This window comes from Loxodonta africana, chromosome 3 (assembly GCF_030014295.1).
Source record: "Loxodonta africana isolate mLoxAfr1 chromosome 3, mLoxAfr1.hap2, whole genome shotgun sequence".
NCBI classification, from domain to species: domain Eukaryota; kingdom Metazoa; phylum Chordata; class Mammalia; order Proboscidea; family Elephantidae; genus Loxodonta; species Loxodonta africana.
In genome coordinates, this window is record NC_087344.1 from 9,510,510 (window position 1) to 9,534,375 (window position 23,866).

The 23,866-nt window shown below is 43.7% G+C and overlaps 1 protein-coding gene across 1 annotated transcript in view; it reads left to right on the forward strand.

The window, feature by feature from the left end:
* The window catches only part of VAV1 (vav guanine nucleotide exchange factor 1), an 83,603-nt gene extending 60,113 nt beyond the window's left edge, over positions 1–23,490 (forward strand). The window contains exons 20-27 of the mRNA XM_010601030.3: positions 7,362–7,498; positions 8,562–8,627; positions 9,839–9,870; positions 14,633–14,749; positions 16,266–16,353; positions 19,670–19,784; positions 22,093–22,244; positions 23,201–23,490. Coding sequence (XP_010599332.1) covers positions 7,362–7,498; positions 8,562–8,627; positions 9,839–9,870; positions 14,633–14,749; positions 16,266–16,353; positions 19,670–19,784; positions 22,093–22,244; positions 23,201–23,254 — 761 coding nt within the window. The 3' untranslated portion in view covers positions 23,255–23,490. The remainder of the gene's footprint in view (positions 1–7,361; positions 7,499–8,561; positions 8,628–9,838; positions 9,871–14,632; positions 14,750–16,265; positions 16,354–19,669; positions 19,785–22,092; positions 22,245–23,200) is intronic.
* Positions 23,491–23,866: the final 376 nt, after the last annotated feature.

Genomic DNA, 23,866 nt, shown 5'->3' on the forward strand with positions numbered 1-23,866 from the left:
ATAAGCAGATGGCTTTAACAAAGAGAAATTAATTTTCTCACAGTCTAGTAGGCTAGAAGTCCAAATTCAGGGCATCAGCTCCAGGGGAAGGCTTTTTCTCTCTGTTGGCTCTGGAGGAAGGTCCTTGTCATCAATCTTCCCCTAGACTAGGAACTTCTCTGCACAGGAACCTTGGATCCAAAGGACGAGCTCTGCTCCCAGCACTGGTTCCTTGGTGGTATGAGGTCCCCCCTCTCTGCTTGCTTCCCTTTCTTTTTATCTCTTGTGAAATAAAAGATGGTGCAGGCAATACTCCAGGGAAACGCCTTTACACCGCATCAGGGATGTGACCTTAGAAAGGGTGTTACAATCCTACCTTAATCCTCTTCTTCATGAAATTATAATCACAAAATGCAACTCTGGAAGTGCTTACCTGTCTATGCCAAGAAATTTGGAAGACAGCTACCTGATCAACTGCCTGGAACAGATCTATATTTATGCCTATTCCAAAGAAAGGTGATCCAACAGAATGTGGAAATTATCAAATGATATCACTAATATCACATGCAAGTAAAATTTTGCTGAAGATCATTCAGAATCGGCTGCAGCAGTATATCAACAGGGAACTGCCAGCGATTCAAGCTGGATTCAGAAGAGGACGTGGAACCATGGATATCATTGCTGATGTCAGATGGATCCTGGCTGAAATAGAGAATACCAGGAAGATGTTTACCTGTGTTTTATTGACTATGCAAAGGCATTCAGCTGCGTGGATCATAACGAATTATGGATAACATTGCGAAGAATGGGAATTCCAGAACACTTAATTGTGCTCATGAGGAACCTGTACATAGATCAAGAGGCAGTCATTCAAACAGAACAAAGGGATACTGCGTGGTTTAAAGTCAGGAAAGGTATGCATCAGGGTTGTATCCTTTCTCCATACTTATTCAATCTGTGTGCTGAGCAAGTAATCTGAGAACCTGGACTATATGAAAAACGGGCATCAGGATTGGAGGAAGACTCATTAACAGCCTGCATTTTGTAGATGACACAACCTTGCTTCCTGAAAGGGTAGAGGACTTGAAGCACTTACTGATGACTACAGCTTTCAGTACGAATTGTACCTCAACATAAAGAAAGCAAAAATCCTCACAACTGGACCAATAATCAACATCCTGATAAACAGAGAAGATTGAAGTTGTCAAGGATTTCGTTTTACTTGGATCCACAATCAACACCCATGGAAGCAGGAGTCAAGAAATCAAGACGCATAGCATTGGGCAAATCTGCTGCAAAAGATCTCTTTAAAATGTTAAAAAGCAAAGATGTGACCTTGAGGACTAAGGTGCACCTGACCCAAGCCATGGTGTTTTCAGTCACCTTATATGCATGTGAAAGCTGGGCAATGAATAAGGAAGACCGAAGAAAAATCGAATTACGGTTTTGGTGAAGAATATTCAATATACCATGGACTGCCAGAAAAATGAACAAATCTGTCTTGGAAGAAGTACAGCCAGGATGGTCCTTAGAAGCAAGGATGGCGAGACTACGTCTCACATACTTTGGACATGTTATCAGGAGGGATCAGATCCTGGAGAAGGACATCAAGCTTAGTAAAGTAGAGGGTCAGCGAAAAAGAGGAAGACCCTCAATAAGATGGATCGACACAGTGGTTGCAACAATGGGCTCAAGCATAACGACGAGGATGAGAATGGTGCAGGACCAGGTGGTGTTTTGTTCTATCATTCATAGAGTCTCTATGAGCCAGAACTGACTCGACAGCACCTAACAACAGTACCAACATACTGTAGTCTGTTAAGTGTACAATAGTATTATGTCTAAGAAAACAGTGTACATACCTTAATTAAAAAATACTTTATTACTAAAAAATGCTAACCATCATCTGAGACTTCAATGAGTCAAAGTCTTTACGCTGATGGAGGGTCTTGCCTTGATGTTGATGGCTGCTGACCAGTAAGTGTGGTCATTGCTGAAGGATGGGGTGGCTGTGGCAATTTCTTAAAAATAAGACAATGGAGTTTTCCACATTGGTTGACTCTTTCTTTTCATGAAAGATTTCTCTGGAGCATGGAATGCTGTTTGATAGCATTTTACCCACAGTAGAACTTCTTTCAGAATTGGAGTCAATCCTCTCAAACCCTGCCACTGCTTAATCAACTGAATTTATGTAATATTCTCAATCCTTTGTTGTCATTTCAACAATGTTCACAGCAATGTTCACTTCACCAGGAGTAGATTCCATTTTAAGAAACCACTTTCTTTGCTCATCCATAAGAAGCAACTCCTCATCCATTTAAGTTTTATCAAGAGACCGCAGTAATTCAGCCACATCTTCAGGATCTGCTTCTAATTGTAGTTCTCTTGGCTATTTCTACCACGTCTGCTATTACTTCCTCCACTGAAGTCTTAACCCCCTCAAAGTCATCCATGAGGGTTGGAATCAACTTCTTCCAAACTCCTGTTAATGCTGATATTGTGACCTCCTCCCATGAATCACTAATATTGTTGATGGCACGTAGAATGGTGAATCTTTTCCAGAAGGTTTTCTATTTGTTTTGCCCAGATCCATCAGAGGAATCCCTGCTATGGCAGTGTGTTTCTTAAATAAGACTTGAAAGTCAAAATTACTCCTTGATCCATGGGCTGCAGACTGGATGTCGTGTTAGCAGGCATGAAAACAACATTAATCTCCTTGTACATCTCCATGAGAGCTCTTGGGTGACCAGGTGTGTTGTCAATGAGCAGTAATATTTTGAAAGGAATCTGTTTTTCTGAGCAGTAGGTCTCAACAGCGGGCTTAAAACATTCAGTAAACCATGTTGTAAACAGATGTGCTGTCATCCAGGCTTTGTTTTTCCATTTATAGAGCACAGGCAGAGTAGATTTAGCATAATTCTTAAGGGCCTTAGGATTTTCAGAATGGTAAATGAGTATTGGCTTCAACTTAAAGTCACCAGCTGCATTAAAAAATTTAGCCCCTAAAAAAAGAGTCAATCTGTCCTTTGAAACTTTGAAGCCAGACATTGACTTCTTCTCTCTAGCCATGAAAGTCCTAGATGGCACCTTCTTCCAATATATCGATGTTTTATCTACATTGAAAATCCATTGTTTAATGTAGCCACCTTCATCAATTGTCTTAGCTAGATCATCTGGGTAACTTGCTGCAGCGTCTACATCATAACTTACTGCTTTCACTTTGCACTTTTATGTTATGAAGATGGTTCCTTTCCTTAAACCTCATGAGCCGACCTCCACTAGCTTCTAACTTTTCTTCTTCAGCTTCCTTACCTCTCTTAACCTTTGTAGAACTGAATAGAGTTAGGGCTTAAGGGAACGTTGTGGCTGGTTTGACCTTCTATCCAGACCCCTAAAACTCTCTCCATATGAGCAATAAGGGCTGTCTCACATTTTTATCATTCGCGTGTTCGTTGGAGGAGCACTTTTAATTTCGTGCAAGAACTTTTCCTTTGCATTCACAACTTGGCTAACTCTTTGGCACAAGAGGCCTAACTTTTGACCTGTCTCAGCTTTCAACGTGCCTTCCTCACTAAGCTTAATCATTTCTTTGATTTAAAGTGAGATATTTGCAATTCTTCTTTTCGCTTGAACACTTAGAGGCCATCGTAGGGTTATTAATTGGCCTAGTTTTAATATCATTGTGTCTCAGGAAGTAGAGAGGCCCAAGGAGAAAGAGAGAGATGGGAGGACTGCCAATTGGTGGAACAGTCAGAACACACAACATTTATTTATTAAGTTTGCATCTCATATGGGCGTGGTTCGTGGCCCTCCAAAACGATTACAATAGTAACTTCAAAGATCACTGATCACAGATCACCATAACAGATATAACAATAATGAAAAAGTTTCAAATATTGTGAGAATTACCAAAAGGTGACACAGAGACACAAAGTGAGCACATGCTGTTGGAAAAATGGCACTGAAAGAATTGCTTGATGCAGGGTTGCCACAAACCTTTAATTTGTCAAAAATGCAATATCTGTGAAGCACAGTAAAGCGATGCTCAATAAAACAAGGTATGTCTGTATATGTATGTAGTATATGTATGTTGTTGTTGTTAGGTGCCATTGAGTCAGTTACAACTCATAGTGACCCTGCTTACAACAGTCCTGTGCCATCCTCACAATTGTTGTAATGCTTAAGTACATTGTTGCAGCCACTGTATCAATCCGTCTCCTTGAGGGTCTTCCTCTTTTTCACTGACCCTCTACTTTACCAAATGTCATGGATTGAATTGTGTCCCCTCAAATTATGTGTCAACTTGGTTAGGCCATGATTCCCAGTATTTTGTGGTTGTCCTCTGTTCTGTGATTTTTCTGAGTGTTATAAATCATAATGTCTGCCTGTGGTTAAAGAGGATTAGGGTGGGATGTAACACCCTTGTTCAGGTCACATCTCCGATCCAATGTAAAGGGAGTTTCGCTGGGGTGTGGCCTGCACCACCTTTTATCTTACAAGAGATAAAAGGAAAGGGAAGCAAGTGGAGAGTTGGGGACCTCATACCACCAAAAAAGCAGTGCTGGGAGCAGAGTGTGTCCTTTGGACCCAGGGCTCCTGCATGGAGAAGCTCCTAGTCCAGGGGAAGACTGATGACAAGGACCTGCCTCCAGAGCTGACAGAGAGAGAAAACCCTCCCCTGGAGCTGACGCCCTGAATTTGGACTTGTAGCCTACTAGACTGTGAGAGAATAAATTTCTTTGTTGAAGCTATCCACTTGTGGTATTTCCGTTAAAGCAGCACTAGATGACTAAGACACCAAGGATGAGTCCTTCTCCAGGGACTGATCCCTCCTGATAACATGTTCAAAGTATGTGAGACGAAGTCTTGCCATCCTCGCTTCTAAGGAGCATTCTGGCTGTACGTCTTCTAAGACAGATTTGTTCTTTGTTTTGGCAGTCCATGGTATATTCAGTATTCTTTGCCAACACCTTAATTGAAAGGTGTCAGTTTTTCTTTGGTCTTCCTTATTCTTTGTCCAGTTTTGCATGCATATCAGGTGATTGAAAACACCATGGCTTGGGTCAGGTGCACCTTAGTCTTCAAGGTGACGTCTTTGCTTTTCAATACTTGAAAGAGATCTTTTGCAGCAGATTTGCCCAACGCAATGCGTCTTTTGATTTCTCAACCGATGGCTTCCATGGGTGTTGATTGTGGATCCAAGTAAAATGAAATCCTTGACAACTTCAATCTTTTCTCCATTTATCATGATGTTGATTATTCATCCAGTTGTGGAGATTTTTGTTTTCTTTATGTTGAGGTGCAATCCATACTGAAGGCTGTGGTCTTTGATCTTCATCAGTAAGTGCTTCAAGTCCTCTTCCCTTTCAGCAAGCAAGGTTGTGTCGTCTGTAAAACACAGGTTGTTAATGAGTCTTCCTCTAATCCTGGTGCCCCGTTCTTCTTCATAGAGTTCAGCTTCTCGGGTTATTTGCTCAGCATATACAAGTGCATATGTGTGCATGTGTACACTCTTTATTGAGATGGAAAATACAATAAAATGTGAAAGTGAATGAATCTTAAGTGTATAGTTCAGTGGATTTTTATCCACGGAGGCAATACTCAGATCAGGATACAGAACGTTTCCAACAACCTAGAGCTGCACAGTTAAATATAAATTAAAACCCAAATGAATTAAAATTAAATAATATCAAAAAGACTTTCCCTCGATCCACTAGCTACATTTCAAGTGCTCAGTAGCCTCCTGTGGTTAGTGGCTACCATACTGGGCCAAGCAGACTATGGAACATTTCCATTATTGCAGAAAGTTTGCTCCCTGTTAGTAAGTACCCATGGAGCCCTGGTGGCACAATGGTTAAGTGCTTGGCTGCTAACCTAAAGGTCAGTGGTTCAAAGCCGCTCAACCCCACCACGGAAGACAGACCTGGCGCGCTATCTGCTTCTGTAAAGATTACAGCCAAGAAAATCCTGTGGAGCGGTCCTATTCTGTCACCTAGGGTCATTATGGGTGGAAATTGACTCAATGTCACTCAACAACAATAGTCAGTACCCGCCTACCTCCCAGACGGAACTGCTACCTGATCTCTATCATCTTGGATTCGTTTTGCCTGTCTTTCAACTTCATATAAATGGTATCATGCAGCGTGTACTCTTTTTGAATCTGGCTTCTTTTATTCAACATAGTGCTGGTGTGATTCGTTGATGTGGTTGCTTGTAGCAGTAGCTTGTCTTTTGTACTGGTGTATATTATTCCTTTGTTTATCCATTCTCCTGTTGAGGGCATTTGTTTTGTTTCCAGTGTTTGGCTATTTCAAATAAAGCTGCTGTGAACATTCTTGTCCATGACTTTTGGTGGACATATGTTTTCATTTCTCTGGGTAAATGTTGTTGTTGGGTGTTGTTGAGTCGATTCTGACTCATGGCGACCCCATGTGACAGAGTAGAGCTGCCCTGTAGGATTTTCTAGACTGTAGTCCTTAAAGAAGCAGATCACCAGGTCTTTCTCCCATGGAGCGACTGGGTGGGTTTGAACTGCCAACCTTTCGGTAGCAGCTGAGTGCTTAACTGCTGTGCCAGCAGGGCTTCTTCTTGGGTACTGTCTTAGTTATAACAGAAACACCACAAGTGGATCGCTGTAACAAAAAGAAAATTTATTTTCTTGCAGTTTAGGAGGTTATAAGTCCAAATTCAAGGCACCAGCTCTAGGGGAAGGCTTTCTTTGTCAGCTCTGGGGAAGGGCCTTATTCCTTGGCTCCTTGGTGACCTTCATGTGGCGTGGCGTCTATCTTCTCTCATCTCTGCTTGCTCTTCTGTCCTAATCTGCTCTTTTTACATTGAAAGATGATTGGGTTAAAACGCACTCTACACTTACACGGCCTCCTTAACATAACAAAGAAAACCCACTCCCAAATGGGATTGTAACCGCAGGTATAGCGACTAGACTAGGATTTACAACACATATTTTGGGGGGACACAATTCAGTTTCTAACAGGTATATACCTAACCTACTGCTGTCGAGTCGATTCCGACTCATAGCGACCCTATAGGACAGAGTAGAACTGCCCCATAGAGTTTCCAAGGAGCGCCTGGTGGATTCAAACTCCTGACCTCTTGATTAGCAGCTGCAGCACTTAACCACTACGCCACCTGGAATGAAATTTCTGGATCACAGCGTAGACCTGTGTTTAGCTTTAGTGGATACTGCCAACAGTTTTCCAAGGTGGGCCCCCACCAGCAATGTAGGAGAGTTCCAGGTGGTCCATATCTTTGTCACCACTTGATATTGTCAGTCTTTTTAATTTAATCTATTTAGATGGGTGGTGAGATTCAGCTTTGGGAGTCCTTGACTACTACACTGTACTACCACTCTTTTTGCCTCCCAGGCCTGCCCAAGATGGAGGTGTGTCAGGAGTACTATGGAATTCCTCCACCCCCTGGGGCCTTTGGGCCTTTTCTACGGCTCAACTCCGGAGACATCGTGGAGCTCACCAAAGCCGAGGCTGAACAGAACTGGTGGGAGGTACAGGCGGGGGGATGTGGGATGGTGGGGCAGGACCCAGGTATGGGGCTGTGGGAAGAGGGGACTCAGGTGTGGGGCTGTGGGAACAAGTGACCTCAGGGAGGGGGGGTCACAGCCCAGCTGGGCTCTAGCAAAGAAGGGCTCTCTGGAAATGGCATCTGGGGAGGGGTGATGTAGACTGGGATTTCTGGGCTTGGCCTGACCCGTTGAACTGGCTATCTTCCCAGGAAGGTGAAACTGGCTGTCACCTCTCTGGGCCGTTCAGGCTGTAGAGGGATAAGTGGACATACACATATGCATACACATGTACACACACATACATACATGCACATCCACAGACGCACACACACAGGAACTTGCACACACAAAACACACTTGTACTTCCACAATACACACATGCCAAAGACCTCTTTAAAAAGCAAAGATGTCACTTTGAGGACTAAGGTGCACCTGACCCAAGCCATGGTGTTTTCAATCGCCCCATGCACGTGCGAAAGCTGGACAACGAATGAGGAAGACCAAGGAAGACTTGATGCCTTTGAATTACGGTGTTGGCAAAGAATATTGAATATACCATGGCCTGCCAGAAGAATGCACAAATTTGTCTTGGAAGAAGTACAATCAGAATGCCCTTGAGAAGCAAGAACGGCGAGACTTTGTTTCACATACTGTGGACATGTTGTCAGGAGGGACCAATCCCTGGAGAAGGACACCATGCTTGGTAAAGTGAGGGTCAGCGAAAAAGAGGAAGACCCTCAATGAGATGGGTTGACACAGTGGCTGCAACAATGGGCTCAAACATAGCAACGATTGAGAAGATGGTGTAGGACCAGGCATTGTTTTGTTCTGTTGTACATGGGGTCGCTATGAGTTGGAACCAATTCGATGGCACCTAACAACAACACACACACTCACATACACACGTATGTATCCACAGATGTACACACACATACACGATCCAGTTCACACATGCACACGTGTATTCACATAGACGTACACACATGTACACACACATGGATGCCTGTGACCTCTCTGTTCCTGTTTTTCTCACCTGGGTTTTTAGGGCAGGAATACTGCGACCAATGAAGTTGGCTGGTTTCCCTGTAACAGGGTCAAGCCCTACGTCCATGTGAGTACCCCAAGCCTGGAGGGAGAGAGGACAGCGGGTCCAGACAGGGTCCTGGGGGGCAGCCTGCCTTGGGAAGACACCTCTGGACATGGGGAGGGGCTTCTCATCATGGCTGGTCATTGCCACTCTTCCTCCCAACGGCCTAGAGTAGGGTCATCCTGGGTCCCATGGTCAACCATTTCCTCCTTGCTTGTTCCTGGCACTCTGTCCCTTCCCCCACAGACCTCTCCCGCTTGACCCCTCATCCTACTGGTCCTTCCTGTCCACCTTGCAGCCTGTCTCAGCCCCACGTTCTTTCTCCCATGGCCTTACGAAGGGCTGGGTCCTCTCTCCTTCATCATTTAGTTAATAGGCTTTAACTCAAGTTGCCTTCCTTCCCCCTGGAAGCCTCCCTTGATCTCCTGGTGATAGGTTTTCATGTCATGCTTCACTTATCCATTCAGCAACTATTGATTGAGCACCTACTCCACATTGAAAAGAGTCTCTGGGTGGTACAAATAGTTAAGCACTTGGCTACTAACTGAAACGTTGGTGGTTCGAACCCACCCAGAGGTACCTTGGAAGACAGGCCTGATGATCTTCTTCTGAAAGGTCACAGCCTTGAAAACCCTATGGAGCACAGTTGTATTCTGTGCACATGGGGCCGCCATGAGTCGAAGTCGACTTGATGGCAGTGGGTTTGTTTTTTTTGGCAATGCACTAGGCCAGTCTCTCCCACTAGATTGTGGAACTGTGTCCCCAGTAATTAATACAGTGCCTGGCACATTTTAGGCACTCAATAAATACTAGTGGAGTGGATGAATGAATAAGTAAATGATTGTTGAGCCAACACATGGCACATGGCAAAACCCCAAAAAACAAAACCTGTTGCTGTCGAGTTGATTCTGACTCAGAGTGACCTTATAGGACAGAGTAGAACTGCCCCATGAGGTTTCCAAGGAGCAGCTGGTGGATTCAAACTGCCAACGTTTTGGTTAGCAGCCAAGCTCTTAACCACTGCGCCACCAGGGCTCCATGTGGTAGCCACTCAATAAACGCTATTGGAGTGGATGAATAAATGAATGAATGAATGAATGATTGTCGATCCAATGCGTGGCACGTGGCAGGCACTCAGTAAATGCTAGTGGAATGATAAATGAGTGAATGAATGCCCTGCAGTCTGTGGCCAAGGTGGGGTCTTTACCCTGAGTCTGGATCTCTGTGTCCCACAGGGCCCCCCTCAGGACCTGTCTGTTCATCTCTGGTGAGTAGAGTGAAGGCCTTCCTTTTATTCAGTTTGGGGGCTCTCTGGGTGGGGACCCAGGCTGGGCATGGGAGGAGCTTCCAGGCCAATCAGTCATTCATTCTTTGAACCCTGAGCATTGTCTGCTGAGTCTAGCCCTGGGCTGGGTGGTGCTGGGGAGCAGATAGGGGAGGGTTCCTGACTTGGGTTATTATGGTATTGGGTAAAAACTGTTGCAATGATGGTGATGATGATGATGATGATGAAGGTGGCAATGGTAAGGGCAGCCCTCATTTTTTGAATGCCTACTGCATGTAGAGGGTGGAGGTTTAGAGTGCAGCTTCTGGAGGCTAATAACTAGGGTTCAAATCCTGATTCCAACATTTCCCAGCTGTGTGACCTTAGGCCAGTAGCTTAACCTCTCTGTGCTTCAGTTTTCCTTGCTGGAAAATAGGCTAATAGCAGTATCTATTCATAGGTTTGTCATGAGGTTTACATGATGTACTTACTACCTGTTAAGTGCTTAGCTCAGGGCCTGGTATACAGTAAGCACTTCATATAACATTGGCTGTTCTTATGACCACATTTCATTAATTCTAAGATGCCTGTTTTTTCTTCTTCACATTTTAACTTCTCTGATATTCGGGGTGGTCCTACAATCAATGAAGTCTCTGCCTTCTGCCCAATTTTATTGGCAGAAATTTTCTTCGTTGTTCTTGTTGTTGTGTGCTGTTGAGCTGATTCTAACTCATAGTGATTCTCTGTGACAGAGTAGAACTGCTCTATAGGGTTTCCTAGGCTGTAATCTTTATGGGAGCAGATCGCCAGGTCTTTTCTCACATGGAGCTGCTGGGTGAGTTTGAACATCTGACCTTTCAGTTACCAACCCAGCGCTTAATCATTGTACCATCAGGGCTCCTTTTTTCTTTCTTAGTGGTGCATAAAAGAACAGTGCATTTTATAATCATTGGCATCTTGGACTGAAGGCAACATGGTGTTATTTTTATGGCTGTGTAGGTCCTTGGGTGGCATAAATGGTTTGCGCTTGACTACTAACCTAAAGATTGGCGGTTTGGGCCCCCCCAGTGGTACTGAGGAAGAAAGTCTTGGCAATATGTTTCCATAAAGATTACAGCCAAGAAAACCCTATGGAATGCAGTTCTATTCTGTAACACATGTGATCACCGTGAGTTGGAATCGACTCAATGGCAATCTTTTTTTTTTTTTTGTCAGTGCTTTAATGAGCACATTTAATCCTGACAACAATCTAAGTAGATGCTATTCTTTAGTTTATTTTTGCAGAGTAGGAAACAGAGGCTCAGAGAGGGGAAATGACTTAGCCAATGTGACACAGTGAGGAAGTGGCGGAGATGAGATTTGAACTCAAGTCTCTTGGAATTCAAAGTCTGTACTTTACAATTACTGCCAAGTACTACCCAAACGGGTCGGCCAAGTACTACAGGCATGGTAATTCTCCCATGTTGTGAGTACCAATCATGTACTAGGTGCTTTCACAGCATTCTTGCCAGTTGTCAAAAATGTCTTTCTGTGGTAGGTTTTTTTATCTTCCTCTTTTCAGAGGAAGAGATTGGGGCTTGGAGTGACAAAATCAGTTCCCCAAATCATAGAGCAAACAAGTGGCAGAGCCAGGATTCAAACCATGGTTTCTTTTTCCTTTCGATTTCTTTTTTCAAACTGTTGTAAAAAAAATACATAACAAAACATTTCCTCATTCAACAATTTTTACATGTATAAATTCAGTGACATTGATTACATTCTTAACATGCAAAATTATTCCTATTCTTTTCCAAAATTTTCCATAAACCGTGGGATAAAGCTGTGCTTGCCAAGATATGGTCACCAGGGTCTTGGCTGGGGTGAGGAGAGTGAGGCATCCACTTTCAGAACAAAATTTAAGGTGACATCATCAAGATAAATAGTATTTTAATGCAATATTTAAAAAAACTCAAAAGTGAGGCCAAAAAAATCCATGATGAACAAAATATTGAAATCGTAAAGAAAGAAAGAGCCCCCAGGGTTGGAACTAGGGTGAGACAAGTAAGGTGAGTTTGAAAAATGTGGAGACAGATTCTTTCTTTATGATTTTGACATTTCGTCCATCAAGGACATTTTTGCATTCATTTTTTTACAATGAGGTCAAATTCACATAACACAAAATCAACGATTTTAAAGTGTACAATTTAGTGGTATTTACTACCTTCACAATATTGTGCAACCAAAACTACCACCTAGTTGTAGAATATTCTCATTTCTCCAAAAGGAGGTGCAGTTTCATTAAGCAGTCACTCCCCATTCCCTCCTCCCACCAATCCCTAGGCAACTACTAATCTTCTTTCCATCTTGTCTTAGTCACCTAGTGCTGCTATAACAAATACTACAAGTGGATGGCTTTAACAAAGAGATATTTATTCTCTCACAGTCCAGTAGGCTAGAAGTCTGAATTCAGGGCATTGGCTCCAGAGGAAGACTTTCTCTCTCTGTCTGCTCTGGAGGAATGTCCTTGTGATGCATCAGTCTTCCCTTGGTCTGGGAACATCTCAGCGCAGGAACCTCAGGCCCAACTTCCCTTGGTCTGGGAACATCTCAGCGCGGGAATCTCAGACCCAAAGGAAGTGCTCTGCTCCCTGCAGTTCCCAACTCTCTGCTTGCTTCCCCTTCCTTTTATCTCTTGAGAGATAAAAGGTGGTGCAGGCCACACTCTATGGAAACTCCCTTTACATTGGATCAGGGATGTGACCTGGTGAGGGTGTTACAACCCCACCCTAATCCTTTTAAGATAAAATTACAATCACAAAATGGAGGGCCACCGAGAATACTGGGAATCATGGCCTAACCGAGTTGATACACACATTTTTGGGGGAACATAATCCAATCCATGACACCTGTATACCAGTGTTCATTGCAGCACTTTTCACAAGAGCCAAAAGGTGGTAAAAGCTGAAATGCCCGTCAACAGACGAATGGATAAACAAAGTGTGGCACACACATACAATAGGATATTTCAGCTATAGAGAGAAATGAAGTCGTTATGCATGCCATAACATGGACAGACCTTGAAAATATCATGCTGAACAAAATAAGTTAGTCACAAAAGGACAAATATTATATGATCTTACTTAAATGAGGAAACGCTGGTGGCGTAGTGGTTAAGTGCTACGGCTGCTAACCAAAAGGTCGGCAGTTCAAATCTGCCAGACGCTCCTTGGAAACTCTATGGGGCAGTTCTACTCTGTCCTATAGGGTCACTATGAGTCGGAATCGACTCGACGGCAGTGGGTTTTTTTTTGGTACTTAAATGAAATAAGCAAATATATAGAAACCAAAGATTATTAGTGGTTACCAGGGATGGGAGAGAGGGGGTTTTTGCTTAGGGGGCATTGAGTTTATGTTACCGGTGGTGGGATAATTTTGAAAAGGTTAGTGAGAATAGTTGGACAACTTGAAGAATGTAATCAATGTCACTGAATTGTACATGTAGAAGTTGTCGAATTGGTGTACTTTTTTTCCTGTATATTTTTACAACGATAACAAAATAGATTAAAAAAATACTATCAATCTTGGTTGCTGAGGCTTTTTTTGGGCACCTTCTTAAATTTTCTGTCCAAGTCAAGTGCCTCATTTGCCTTGCCCTAGTCCTGTCCTGGAACCTTGGTGGACCAGTGGTTAAGAGCTCAGCTGCTAACCAAAACGTCGGCAGTTCGAATTCCCCAGCTGCTTCTTGGAAGCCCTACAGGGCAGTTCTACTCTGTCCTATAGGGTTGCTATGCTATGATTCAGAATCGACCCAATGGCAACAGTTTGGAGTCCTGTTCTGGCGACCACAGAGATGGGCGTACAGTGGGCACTCAGTAAATGCTCATTGAAGAAATGGCCAAATCCCAGAGACCCAGTCAGAGCTGAAGAACTTAGCACTCCCCTGCAATCTGTGTGTCAAATCTTTGATGTGATTTATAGAAGTCTGAAGGCCACTGTGTCTTAGTCTGGGCTCCCTAGAAGAGCAAAACCAGTGAGATGTATATAAATACATATGGAGAGATTTACTTCAATGAAATGTCTCAGGCAATTGTGAGGCTGTCAAGTCCCAAATCGGTGGGTCATGAGGATGGCTCAGGACCAAGCAGTGTTTCCTTCTGTTGTACATAGATGGGGTTGCTGTAAGTTGGAACCGACTTAATGGCACCTAACAAGTAAAGAACGTCTGCCTTGAGCATTGTGCTCTTTCAAGATCTGTCTCTATGGGTTCAGACTGACAACAGTAACTTGAAAGATTAGATAGGAACCTTAGGGGGCAGTGAGTTTATATTAATGGGGGAGGAACAATTCAGAAAAGGAGGGCAAGAATGGTTGCGCAACTGAAGAATGTGATCAGTGTCACGGAATTGTACTAGAAATTGTTGAATTGGTATATGTTTTGCCGTGTATATTCTCAACAACAACAAAAATAAAACAATTAAAAAAAAAATGCCCCAGGATGGCGATATGGGGGCCCAGGGGTAGGGGCCCAGGGACAGATTACCTAATAAGCAAAGTATTCATGGGCTTAATTTTACTTACTTACTAATCTGTAGTGCACAGTTTCACCTGTTTTTCACTGACTCTTTGATGATGTGAAATCCACGTGAAATTGTTCACTACAGATTAGTAAGTAAGCACAATTAAGCCTGTGTGAACCTTGCTCACTATGAGCCAATGTGTCCCACGCTTACCGGTTAATTTGCCCCTGGCTTTTATGCCAACCTCTCTCCTTGGTGTATCTTGGCAGGTATGCTGGCCCCATGGAGCGTGCCGGAGCTGAGAACATCCTCACCAACCGCTCTGATGGAACCTTCTTGGTGCGGCAGAGGGTGAAGGACGCGGCAGAATTTGCCATCAGTATTAAGTAACTTCTCCTTCCCTGATCCACCTCCCCTTATGACCTGGGCCCTGCAGGTACCTGGGAAGAAGGGAAGGTGGAGCATCCAGTTTCTATTTTATAAGTGTTTACAGTTATAACAGTCACCGTTTATTGAGCTCTTGCCGCGTCCTGAGTGCTTTTACCTTCCTTATTTCTTTTAATAGGCCCAAGAAACCCAAGAGAAAGAGATAAAGCTCCTATGGAGGCTCAAGAAGGCTTGTAGCATACCTTAGGAAAAGGCAGAAACAATTTGAACCCAAGTCTCGCAGACTCTGGCTCTCATGCCCTTTCCGTTTATTGTGTGCTGGTTCTCGCTCATGGTGAATCGTTTCCTTGTGGGTTTTTCAATTTTTGTGTTGTGATTTCAAGTGAGAATCCTTACCTTTGGGTATCTTATGCTGCCTGTGTCTACAGAGTGGTTTCGCATTTGATGCCGTTGAGATCACTGAGTCTACCTACTTTTTAGATCGTTTTCTTAGCTTCCCAGGCTGTGGAAACCCTGGTGGTGTAGTGGTTAAGTGCTACGGCTGCTAACCAAAGGGTTGGCAGTTTAAATCCACCAGGCGCTCCTTGGAAACTCTATGGGGCAGCTATACTCTGTCCTATAGGGTCGCTATGAGTTGGAATCGACTCGATGGCACTGGGTTTGGTTCGGTTTTGGTTTCCCAGGCTATGCAGGTAGTTTACATTCAAACCCAAAATCAGTATGAGTGCAGGTCCAAGGTTATGGTTTCTCAAAGGTGGCTGTTTTGGTTTTGAGACAGACAAGCTTTTTTATTATCCTGTCTATGCTGGCGGGTAGAATTTTTCTAGCTCGTCCCTTTTCCTGAGGGTGTAGCTTTTTCACAATCCAGCCCAATAGGGTATGGGCAGGTCTCAGTGCCAACTCTTTACCATGTATAGGCCCGGTAACTCATCTTATGTTTCCATGTGACCATCAAGATGTAAGCTTCTTGGTTACCAAGACCAACAACCAACTAAATATTGCCTGAGCATCCTAAACTTACTGCTGGATTCTTTAAACTTCATCTTCATTTTTGGCCTCTGGGGATTTCTCTTACTTTTTTGAGAGCTCAGCATTTCTAGGGCTTTTGTAGTAGAAGGATTTTTTTTTCTGTTTTTAGTCTGCCGTATTGGCGGGCGTGGGTGTCTCCTCCTATGGCCTTTCTAGTCTGTGGTCCGCAATATTGGTGGACATGGAGATCTCTTCCTATGTGTTCTAGAATGTTACCTTCTTCACAAGGTTATGTAGACTTCTTAACAACCCTGTGAGTCAGGAAAGATGATCCCTATATACAGAGGATGAAATGAAGGTGTTGAGTAGCAAAGTCCTCAGGGAGGGATTCCTGTTGGGGTAGCAGATTTCGTGTTCCCCGTAGAAGCCAAGATTGGTTCTTCCATGGCTGGGGCTGTGGCCTAGAACCAAGACTTGGCAGGGGATGGGCCCAGGCCCCCAGACTCAAAACTCAGTGACCACCTGGCCCTCTCTCTCTGGTTTCAGGTATAACGTCGAGGTCAAGCACATTAAAATCATGACATCAGAAGGCCTGTATCGAATCACAGAGAAGAAGGCTTTCCGGGGGCTTACGGTAAGGGCCAACCTGCCCACACCTAGCTCCCGTGGCCCACGTAAGGCCCTCCTGGAGCTCCATCTTAGGAACCTCTTTCCCACGTTCATAGCGGTCCCACTAAGAGCACTATGGAGCAATTGTCCTTACATTCTTTCCTTGAATGACCAACAACAACAGTAATAATAATGAATAACAGCAGTGAGCATTTACAGAGTATTTACTGAGGGTCACACATGTTATAGATAAGACTCACCTTACCTCCGAGTTCCATTTCACAGATGGGTAAAACTCACCTTACCTCCGAGTTCCATTTCACAGATAGGTTTAGCCCTATCCAGTGTCACAGAATAGCAGAGCCTGTATTCTGTTGGACTTCAAGACTTAGCTTGGCCTGATTTGTCTAATGACCATTTCACTGAGAATTGGAATGACTTTTGAGTGTTTTTGCTTCTGTTTGGTGCCCTGTAATTTTTGGCCATATTTTAGGCATTTTAAGCTTAAGATCTAGGTCTAAGGAAGGGAGTCTCTGGGTAGCGCAATGGTTAAGTGCTGGGCTACTGACTGAAACATTGGCAGTTTGAACCTATCCAGAGGTGCCTCAGAAGAATGGCCTGGCAATCTGCTTCTGAAAGGTCACAGCCATGGAAACTCTATGGAGCACAGTTCTACCCTGAAGTATTTGGGGTCAGAATCAACTCCAGGAAAACTGGTTTGGTTTGGCCTAAAGCAGGGCTTCTTACCTGTGTATGCTCAAGGGGCTGAGTCCTCCAAAAGCAAAGCTCGAATTTTCCACATATCTATATTTTTTGGGTGGGGGAAAGTGTGTGTCTTAGATTTCACTTGATCTTCAAAGGGATCCTTGACTACCCAAAAGATTAGGGACTGTTAATTCATTCCACAAATGCTTTTCTCTCCCCAAATTTTTATTTCTGAAGTATTTCAGAAAAGTTGCTAGAATTGTGTAAGAAACCTCTGTGAGCCTTTTACCTAGATTTACTAAATGTAAATATTCTGCCTCTTTCGCTTTATTTCTTTCTGTCTCTCTCCCCCCGCCCCACACTCATACATTAATTTTAAACTATTTAAGAGTAAGATGGAGATATCATGATCTTACATCCTTAAATACTTCCTTGTGAATATCCTAATAGCAAAGACATCCTCTTACCTCATCACAGTATAATTATGACATTCAGGAAACTTAAAAATAATTTATCTTACTTATTTTGTTGTTGAAAATATATACAGCAGAACATACACCAATTCAACAATTGCTACATGTACAATTCAGTGATATTGAGTACATTTTTCAAGTTGTGCTACCACGTTCTCACCCTCCTTTTCTGAACTGTTCCTCCCCCGTTAACATAAACTCACCGCCCCCTAAGCTTCCTGTCTGACCTTTCGAGTTGCTGTTGTCAATTCTATCCCATATATAGTTCTTCAAAAGAGTACGATGTTCAAGGCAGACATCCTTTACTAATTAATGAAACTATTGCTTGGTTTAAAGAAGACTTCAGGAGATATTTTTTGGTTTAAGGTTTAAAGTTCATCTCAAGGTAATTGTTTTGGGGGTTCATTTAGCTTCCAGTGGCTCCAGAAAGTCTGGATTCCATGAGGATTTGGAATTTGGTTCCTCATTTTCTTCCCTTTTGATCAGGACTCTTCTGTAGAATCTTTGATCAAAATGTTCACTCTCAGGAAGTTTAACATTGATGCAAAAATGTTATCTCATATACAGTCCATGTCCCAAATTCCTCGATTGTCCCAATTATATTTTTTATAGTTGTTCCCCCCCCCCAAACCTAAGCAGGGATCACACATTGCATTTAGTTTTTATTTTCTTAATCTCCTTTAGTTTGCAATAATTCCCTAGTCTTTTACTTATTTATTTTTTTGGTCTTTCATGATATTGGCATTTTTGGAGTCTAGAATTCCAAAACAGAAGACATTTTGTTTTGCAGAATGTTTGGTGCTGTTGAGTCAGTTCTGATTCATAGCGATCCTATGTATGACAGAAGGAAACACTACCTGGTCCTGCGCCATCCTCACAATCATTGTTATGCTTGAGCCCATTGTTGCAGCCAATGTGTCAGTCCATTTCCTTGAGAGTCTTCCTGTTTTTTGATGACTATCTACTTTACCAAGCATGATGTCCTTCTCTAGGGACTGATGCCTCCTGATAACATGTCCAATGTATGTGAGACGTAGTCTCGCCATCCTTGCTTCTAAGGAGCATTCTGGCTGTACTTCTTCTAAGACAGATTCGTTCATTCTTTTGGCAGTCCATGGTATATTTAATGTTCTTTCCCAAGACTGTAATTCAAAGGCGTGACTTCTTTGGTCTTCCTTATTCATTGTCCAGCTTTCAGATGCATACTCAGTGTTAGAATAAGCTTAGACATTTGTAGAAGAAATATATTCATAAGGGCAACAAATCTGGGATTTGAACTCAGAAAGTCTTACTACAAAGACCAACTCTTAGCTTCTATGCTGTTCTGCCTCCCCTGGGGTTGAATCCAAGAACTGCCTCTTTTCAGCTGTGGGACCCTGGACAAGGGGCTTGACTTCTCTGTGCTTCAGTTTCTCCGTTTGGAAAATAGAAGAATCATGAATGTATTCACCTGTTAGGATTACTGGGAGATTTTGATGATGCCTGGTGTGCACACTGGCCAGAACTTTGCTGTAGTTGTTAACTGCTGTTGAGTTGGCCCCTGACTTGTGGTGACCCCATGCACAATGAGAGGAAATACTGCCCAGTCCTGCTCCAGCCCCATGATCAGACCCTTGTGATCCATGGGGTTCTCACTGTTTGTTTTTCAGAAGTAGATCACCGCGCCTTTCTTCCTAGTCCGTCTTGGTCTGGAAGCTCCACTGAAACCTTTTCAGCATCCTAGCAATACGCAAGCGTCTACTTATTATGGCTGTGCAGTAGATGCACAATAGAGAGCATTTGGGATTATTATGAATTTTCAAAATAAGGCGCTTGATGCCCACAGGGGAGTAGAGTTTGGTGAACTGATCATTCAGCAAGTTGATTATTCAGTAAATTTATCTTGAATTGAATTGGCAATTAGGAGAACTGGTTTCAGGCATGTGGTCTGATCCCCATAAAATGGTCTTGGCTGCTCAGAAAGGGAATGAGCTCCCCATCACGGGGAGCATTCAAAGAGTCACTCATCAGGGAGGCCAGAGAAGGGCTTACTCCATGTGAGGAGTTAAATATATGGAGCCTCCTCCCAGCTCTGGACCCCTCCCCCGTGGACTGGCCCACTGGGATGGACTGGCCCAGGTTGGTAGGAAAACATCTGCATCTGATATACTGTCCCTCTTCCAGGAGCTGGTGGAGTTTTACCAGCAGAATTCCCTGAAGGATTGCTTCAAGTCTCTGGACACCACCTTGCAGTTCCCCTTTAAGGAGCCCGAGAGGAGAGCCATCAGCAAACCCCCAGGTAGGAGGTTCTACTGTGGAGGGAAGTTTGGGACGCCAGGGGCAGCTCTTAGGCTGGGCAGGCAGTCAGAAGCCAAACCTGTGCCACGGCGGGAACTCCCCGCACTGTTGCCTGGCCTTTTGCTCTGGATGGATTTGCATATTCATTTCCTTGTTCGAAGGTGGGACGAGAGTTGTCTCTTTAGTTGGGCAGACGAGAACACTAGGAACCCAAAGGGGGCTCCACCTGAATATTTTAAGCACACACACAGACACACAGACACACACAGACACACACACATACGGAGCCCTGGTGGTGCAGTGGTTAAAGCACTCAGCTGCTAACCAAAAGGTTGGTGGTTTGAACCCACCAGCTGCTCTGAGGAAGAAAGATGTGGCAGTCTGCTTCTGTAGGGATTTACAACCTCAGAAACCCTATAGGGTCTCTATGAGTTGGAATCAACTTGGTGGCAGTAGGTTTGGTTTTTATATATAGAGGATATATATATAATATATTAAAAAAACAAAAAACCAAACCTGTTGCCGTTGAGTTGATTCTGACTTATAGCAACCCTTTAAGATGGAGTGGAACTGTCCCGTAGGGTTTCTGTGCAGCACCTGGTGGATTCCAACTGTCGACCTTTTGGTTAGCAGCCCGGGCTCTTAACTACCGCACCACCAGGGTTCCTACGTAATACAGAAATAGGTGTAGGTATAGGTGTACAGTCATACAAACCCGTTGCCGTCGAGTCGATTCTGACTTGTAGTGACCCAATAGGACGGAGTAGAACTGCCCCATAGAGTTTCCAAGGAACGCCTGGTGGATTCGAACTGCCGACGTTTTGGTTAGCAGCTGTAGCACTTAACCACTACGCCACCAGGGTTTCCATAACCCACTATAGGGCTTCTATATATAATATATATAATTTATATATATTATATATAGAATCCCTGGGTGGCCCAAAGGGTTAACACTCGACTCATAGCCAAAAGTTTGGTGGTTCGAACCTACCCAGAGGTGCCTTGGAAGAAAGATCTGGCAATCTACTTCCAAAAGGTCACAGCCTTGAAAAACCTGAGGAGCAGTTCTGCTCAGCACTCATGGGGTCGCTGTGAGTCGGAATCAACTTCAATATCGAGGATTAATTGGCATGTGTAACCTTCTCCCACAATAAGGCAAGACTTTTAGTGTACTTTTACTTTCTCTTTGCTTTGCACATCTCACCCACTAGGTTTGTTGAAATATCTGAAATGTTGGATATAGTTTGCTGTTGACTAAAACAGTTATGACATACACTTTAAGAATCATTCCTAACAATTTTAACATTGGAAATACAATCTCCACAATTATTTAGACTCCAACTAAATTCCTTGTTTTCTATGTTTTTCTCTATCTTTAATTCCTTATTCTGATTCATATTTCATTTTGCTAGAGTGTATTCTGGAGTAAGTTTTTCAGAAAAGCCACATGGGTAGTATAAAACTTCTGAATTCTTATATGTCTGAAATTTTTTTAAAGAGAGATTTAAAAATCAATTATTGTTAAATATTATATTATTGAAAAAACAATATCAAAATCACATCAGGACTCCAACAGAAAAATTGTTTCTATTCTCATCACACAATCAAAGAAATGTTTTCATCTCTTTCTGCATGTTATTTGTCCTTGGGTATATATGGACATTCAGTTTTAGCATATTTATAGAAATACCACAAAGTGGTTTTACATTCTACAGTTTTACTAAATACTGTACTACAAAGTATTTTTGATGTCTTTTTTCCCCCTTCTTATTTCCCCCACTTTCCCTCTCTTTTTCATTGTTTCCAGGGTAGTGTGATTGGTTTGTGCTAGACTGCTAATTTAAAGGTTGATGATTCGAATGCACCCATTTGTGTTGTGGAAGAAAGGCCTGGCGACCTGCTTCTGTAAAGATTACAGCCATGAAAACCCTATAGAGCACAGTTCTACTCTGTAACACACGGGGTTCCCCATAAGTCAGAATCAACTCACAGCAGTGGGTTTGGTTTTTTGGTTTTGTCCTCTCCAAGGTAATATTAACCAATTAGAATGAATTTTTCCACATTTTCTTCTTGTTTCTTTTTATATAAATATGTAAAGCCATTTAAAAAATTTATAAATGGCTTTATTTTCTAAATTTGAATGCTGGCTTGGCACAGTTTTGTGCCTTTGGAACAGAGGGCCCTCAACACTTTGCACAAAGAAGCAGTGAGGGATTCTTTATCCTGGAGTTACCCTTCTGAGAACACTGCCCCCAGAGGGTGAGTGTCTGCCCTAGCCCTTTTCCCCACTTCTGTTCTCTCTTCCACAGCTGGAAGCATCAAGTATTTTGGCACAGCCAAAGCCCGCTATGACTTCTGTGCCCGGGACCGATCAGAGCTGTCCCTCAAGGAGGGTGACATCATCAAGATCCTTAACAAGAAGGGACAGCAAGGCTGGTGGCGAGGGGAGATCTATGGCCGGGTGAGGCAGGGCAGGGCTGGGAAGCCCAGGCAAGGGTGTGGGGGGGACCTGGAATTGCGGAATGGAGAAGTAGGAACTGACCTGCATGGAGTTTTCCCTCCCTCCCTTCCTTCCTTCCTTCCATCCATCCATCCGTCCATCCATCCATCCACCTATCTGTTCTTGCATCCACCCATCCATCCATCCACCCATCCACCCACCCACCCACCCACCCACCCATCCACCCATCCACCCACCCATCCACCCATCCACCCACCCACCCACTAAATTATGCATCCATCCAATACGTATTTATTAAGTATCTACCGTGTGCTTGGGTGGCACAGTGGTTAAGCAGGTGGCTGCTAACTGAAAGGTGGATGGTTTGAACCCACCAGCCACTGCACGGGAGAAAGATGTGTCAGTCTGCTTCTGTAAAGATTACAGCCTTGACAACCCTATGGGACAGTTCTACTCTTCCTGTAGGGTCGCTGTGAGTTGAAATCAACTTGACAGCAGTGGGTTTGGTTTTTTTAAAGTGTGCCAGGCACTGCTCTAGGCTCTTGGGATTCAGGAGTGAGTAAGACAGGCAAAATTCCCTGCCCTTGTGGAAGTCATGTTGTAGTGTGGGAGACAGACAACAAACATAATAATAGATAAATATGTAGTCAGTCAGATGGTGATAAATGCTATGGAAGAAGTTAAAGGAGGAAAAGGGAATAGGAGTGTTGGGTTGCGTGGGGCTTGGAATTTTAAACAGGGTGGTTGGGAAGGCCTTACTAATAAGATGCTATATGAATAGAAGAGACATGTAGGAGGCTAGGGAGTCAGACATGTGTGTAATGTAGAGGAGGAACATTCCTGGCAGAAGGAACGGCAAGTGCAAAGGCCCTGAGGTGGGAGCCTGCCTGGTGTGTCGAGGAACAGCAGGAGATGTGTGCAGATGCTGCCCTGACCATTTCTTCATCTTTTCCCAGATTGGCTGGTTCCCTTCCAACTATGTGGAGGAAGATTACTCTGAATACTGCTGAGCCCTGGCGCACTGGCAGAGAGATGAGAGACTTCGGGTTCTGAGCCCAGGATGGGCAGGCAGTGGGGCCAGGGGCTATGACAGGTCTCGGTGGGCCTGGGATGGACTGTGGAAGGCCAGAGTTCAGCTGGCCGGGCTCCCAGAGCCTCGGTTAATTTATAACACACTGGTGTCTCTTGGGTCCCGTCAACAAGATGGGGCTCAAGGAAACCACTCTTTAATAAAGTGATGAATGGATGGAATGGTGTCGATCAGAAGGACCCAGAAGGGGAAACAAGAGGAGGGGTACTGGAGCACACAAACAGAAGCCCACTCACCAACTCCTACCTTTCGTCTTTTTTTATTCCTCGAAAGGGTTTAATAAAGAACAATTTGGGCAGAACACGAACTATCATAGTTCAGAACAAGGAAACAAGGTTGATACTGAAGACAGATGCCAGTAAACCTCAGGGCTGTTTCTTGGTGAGGACTTCTCAAGGGCCACAGCAGTCGGCTTCTTCAGCACTCCCTTCTATTGTCATCTAGCTTTCAGGACGTCCTTCTTGGCTCCTGGCTTTCTCTGCTTCCCTGGCCAGCCTGTCTGCCCTCAAGGGCACAGCCAGTCTCTTTCTTG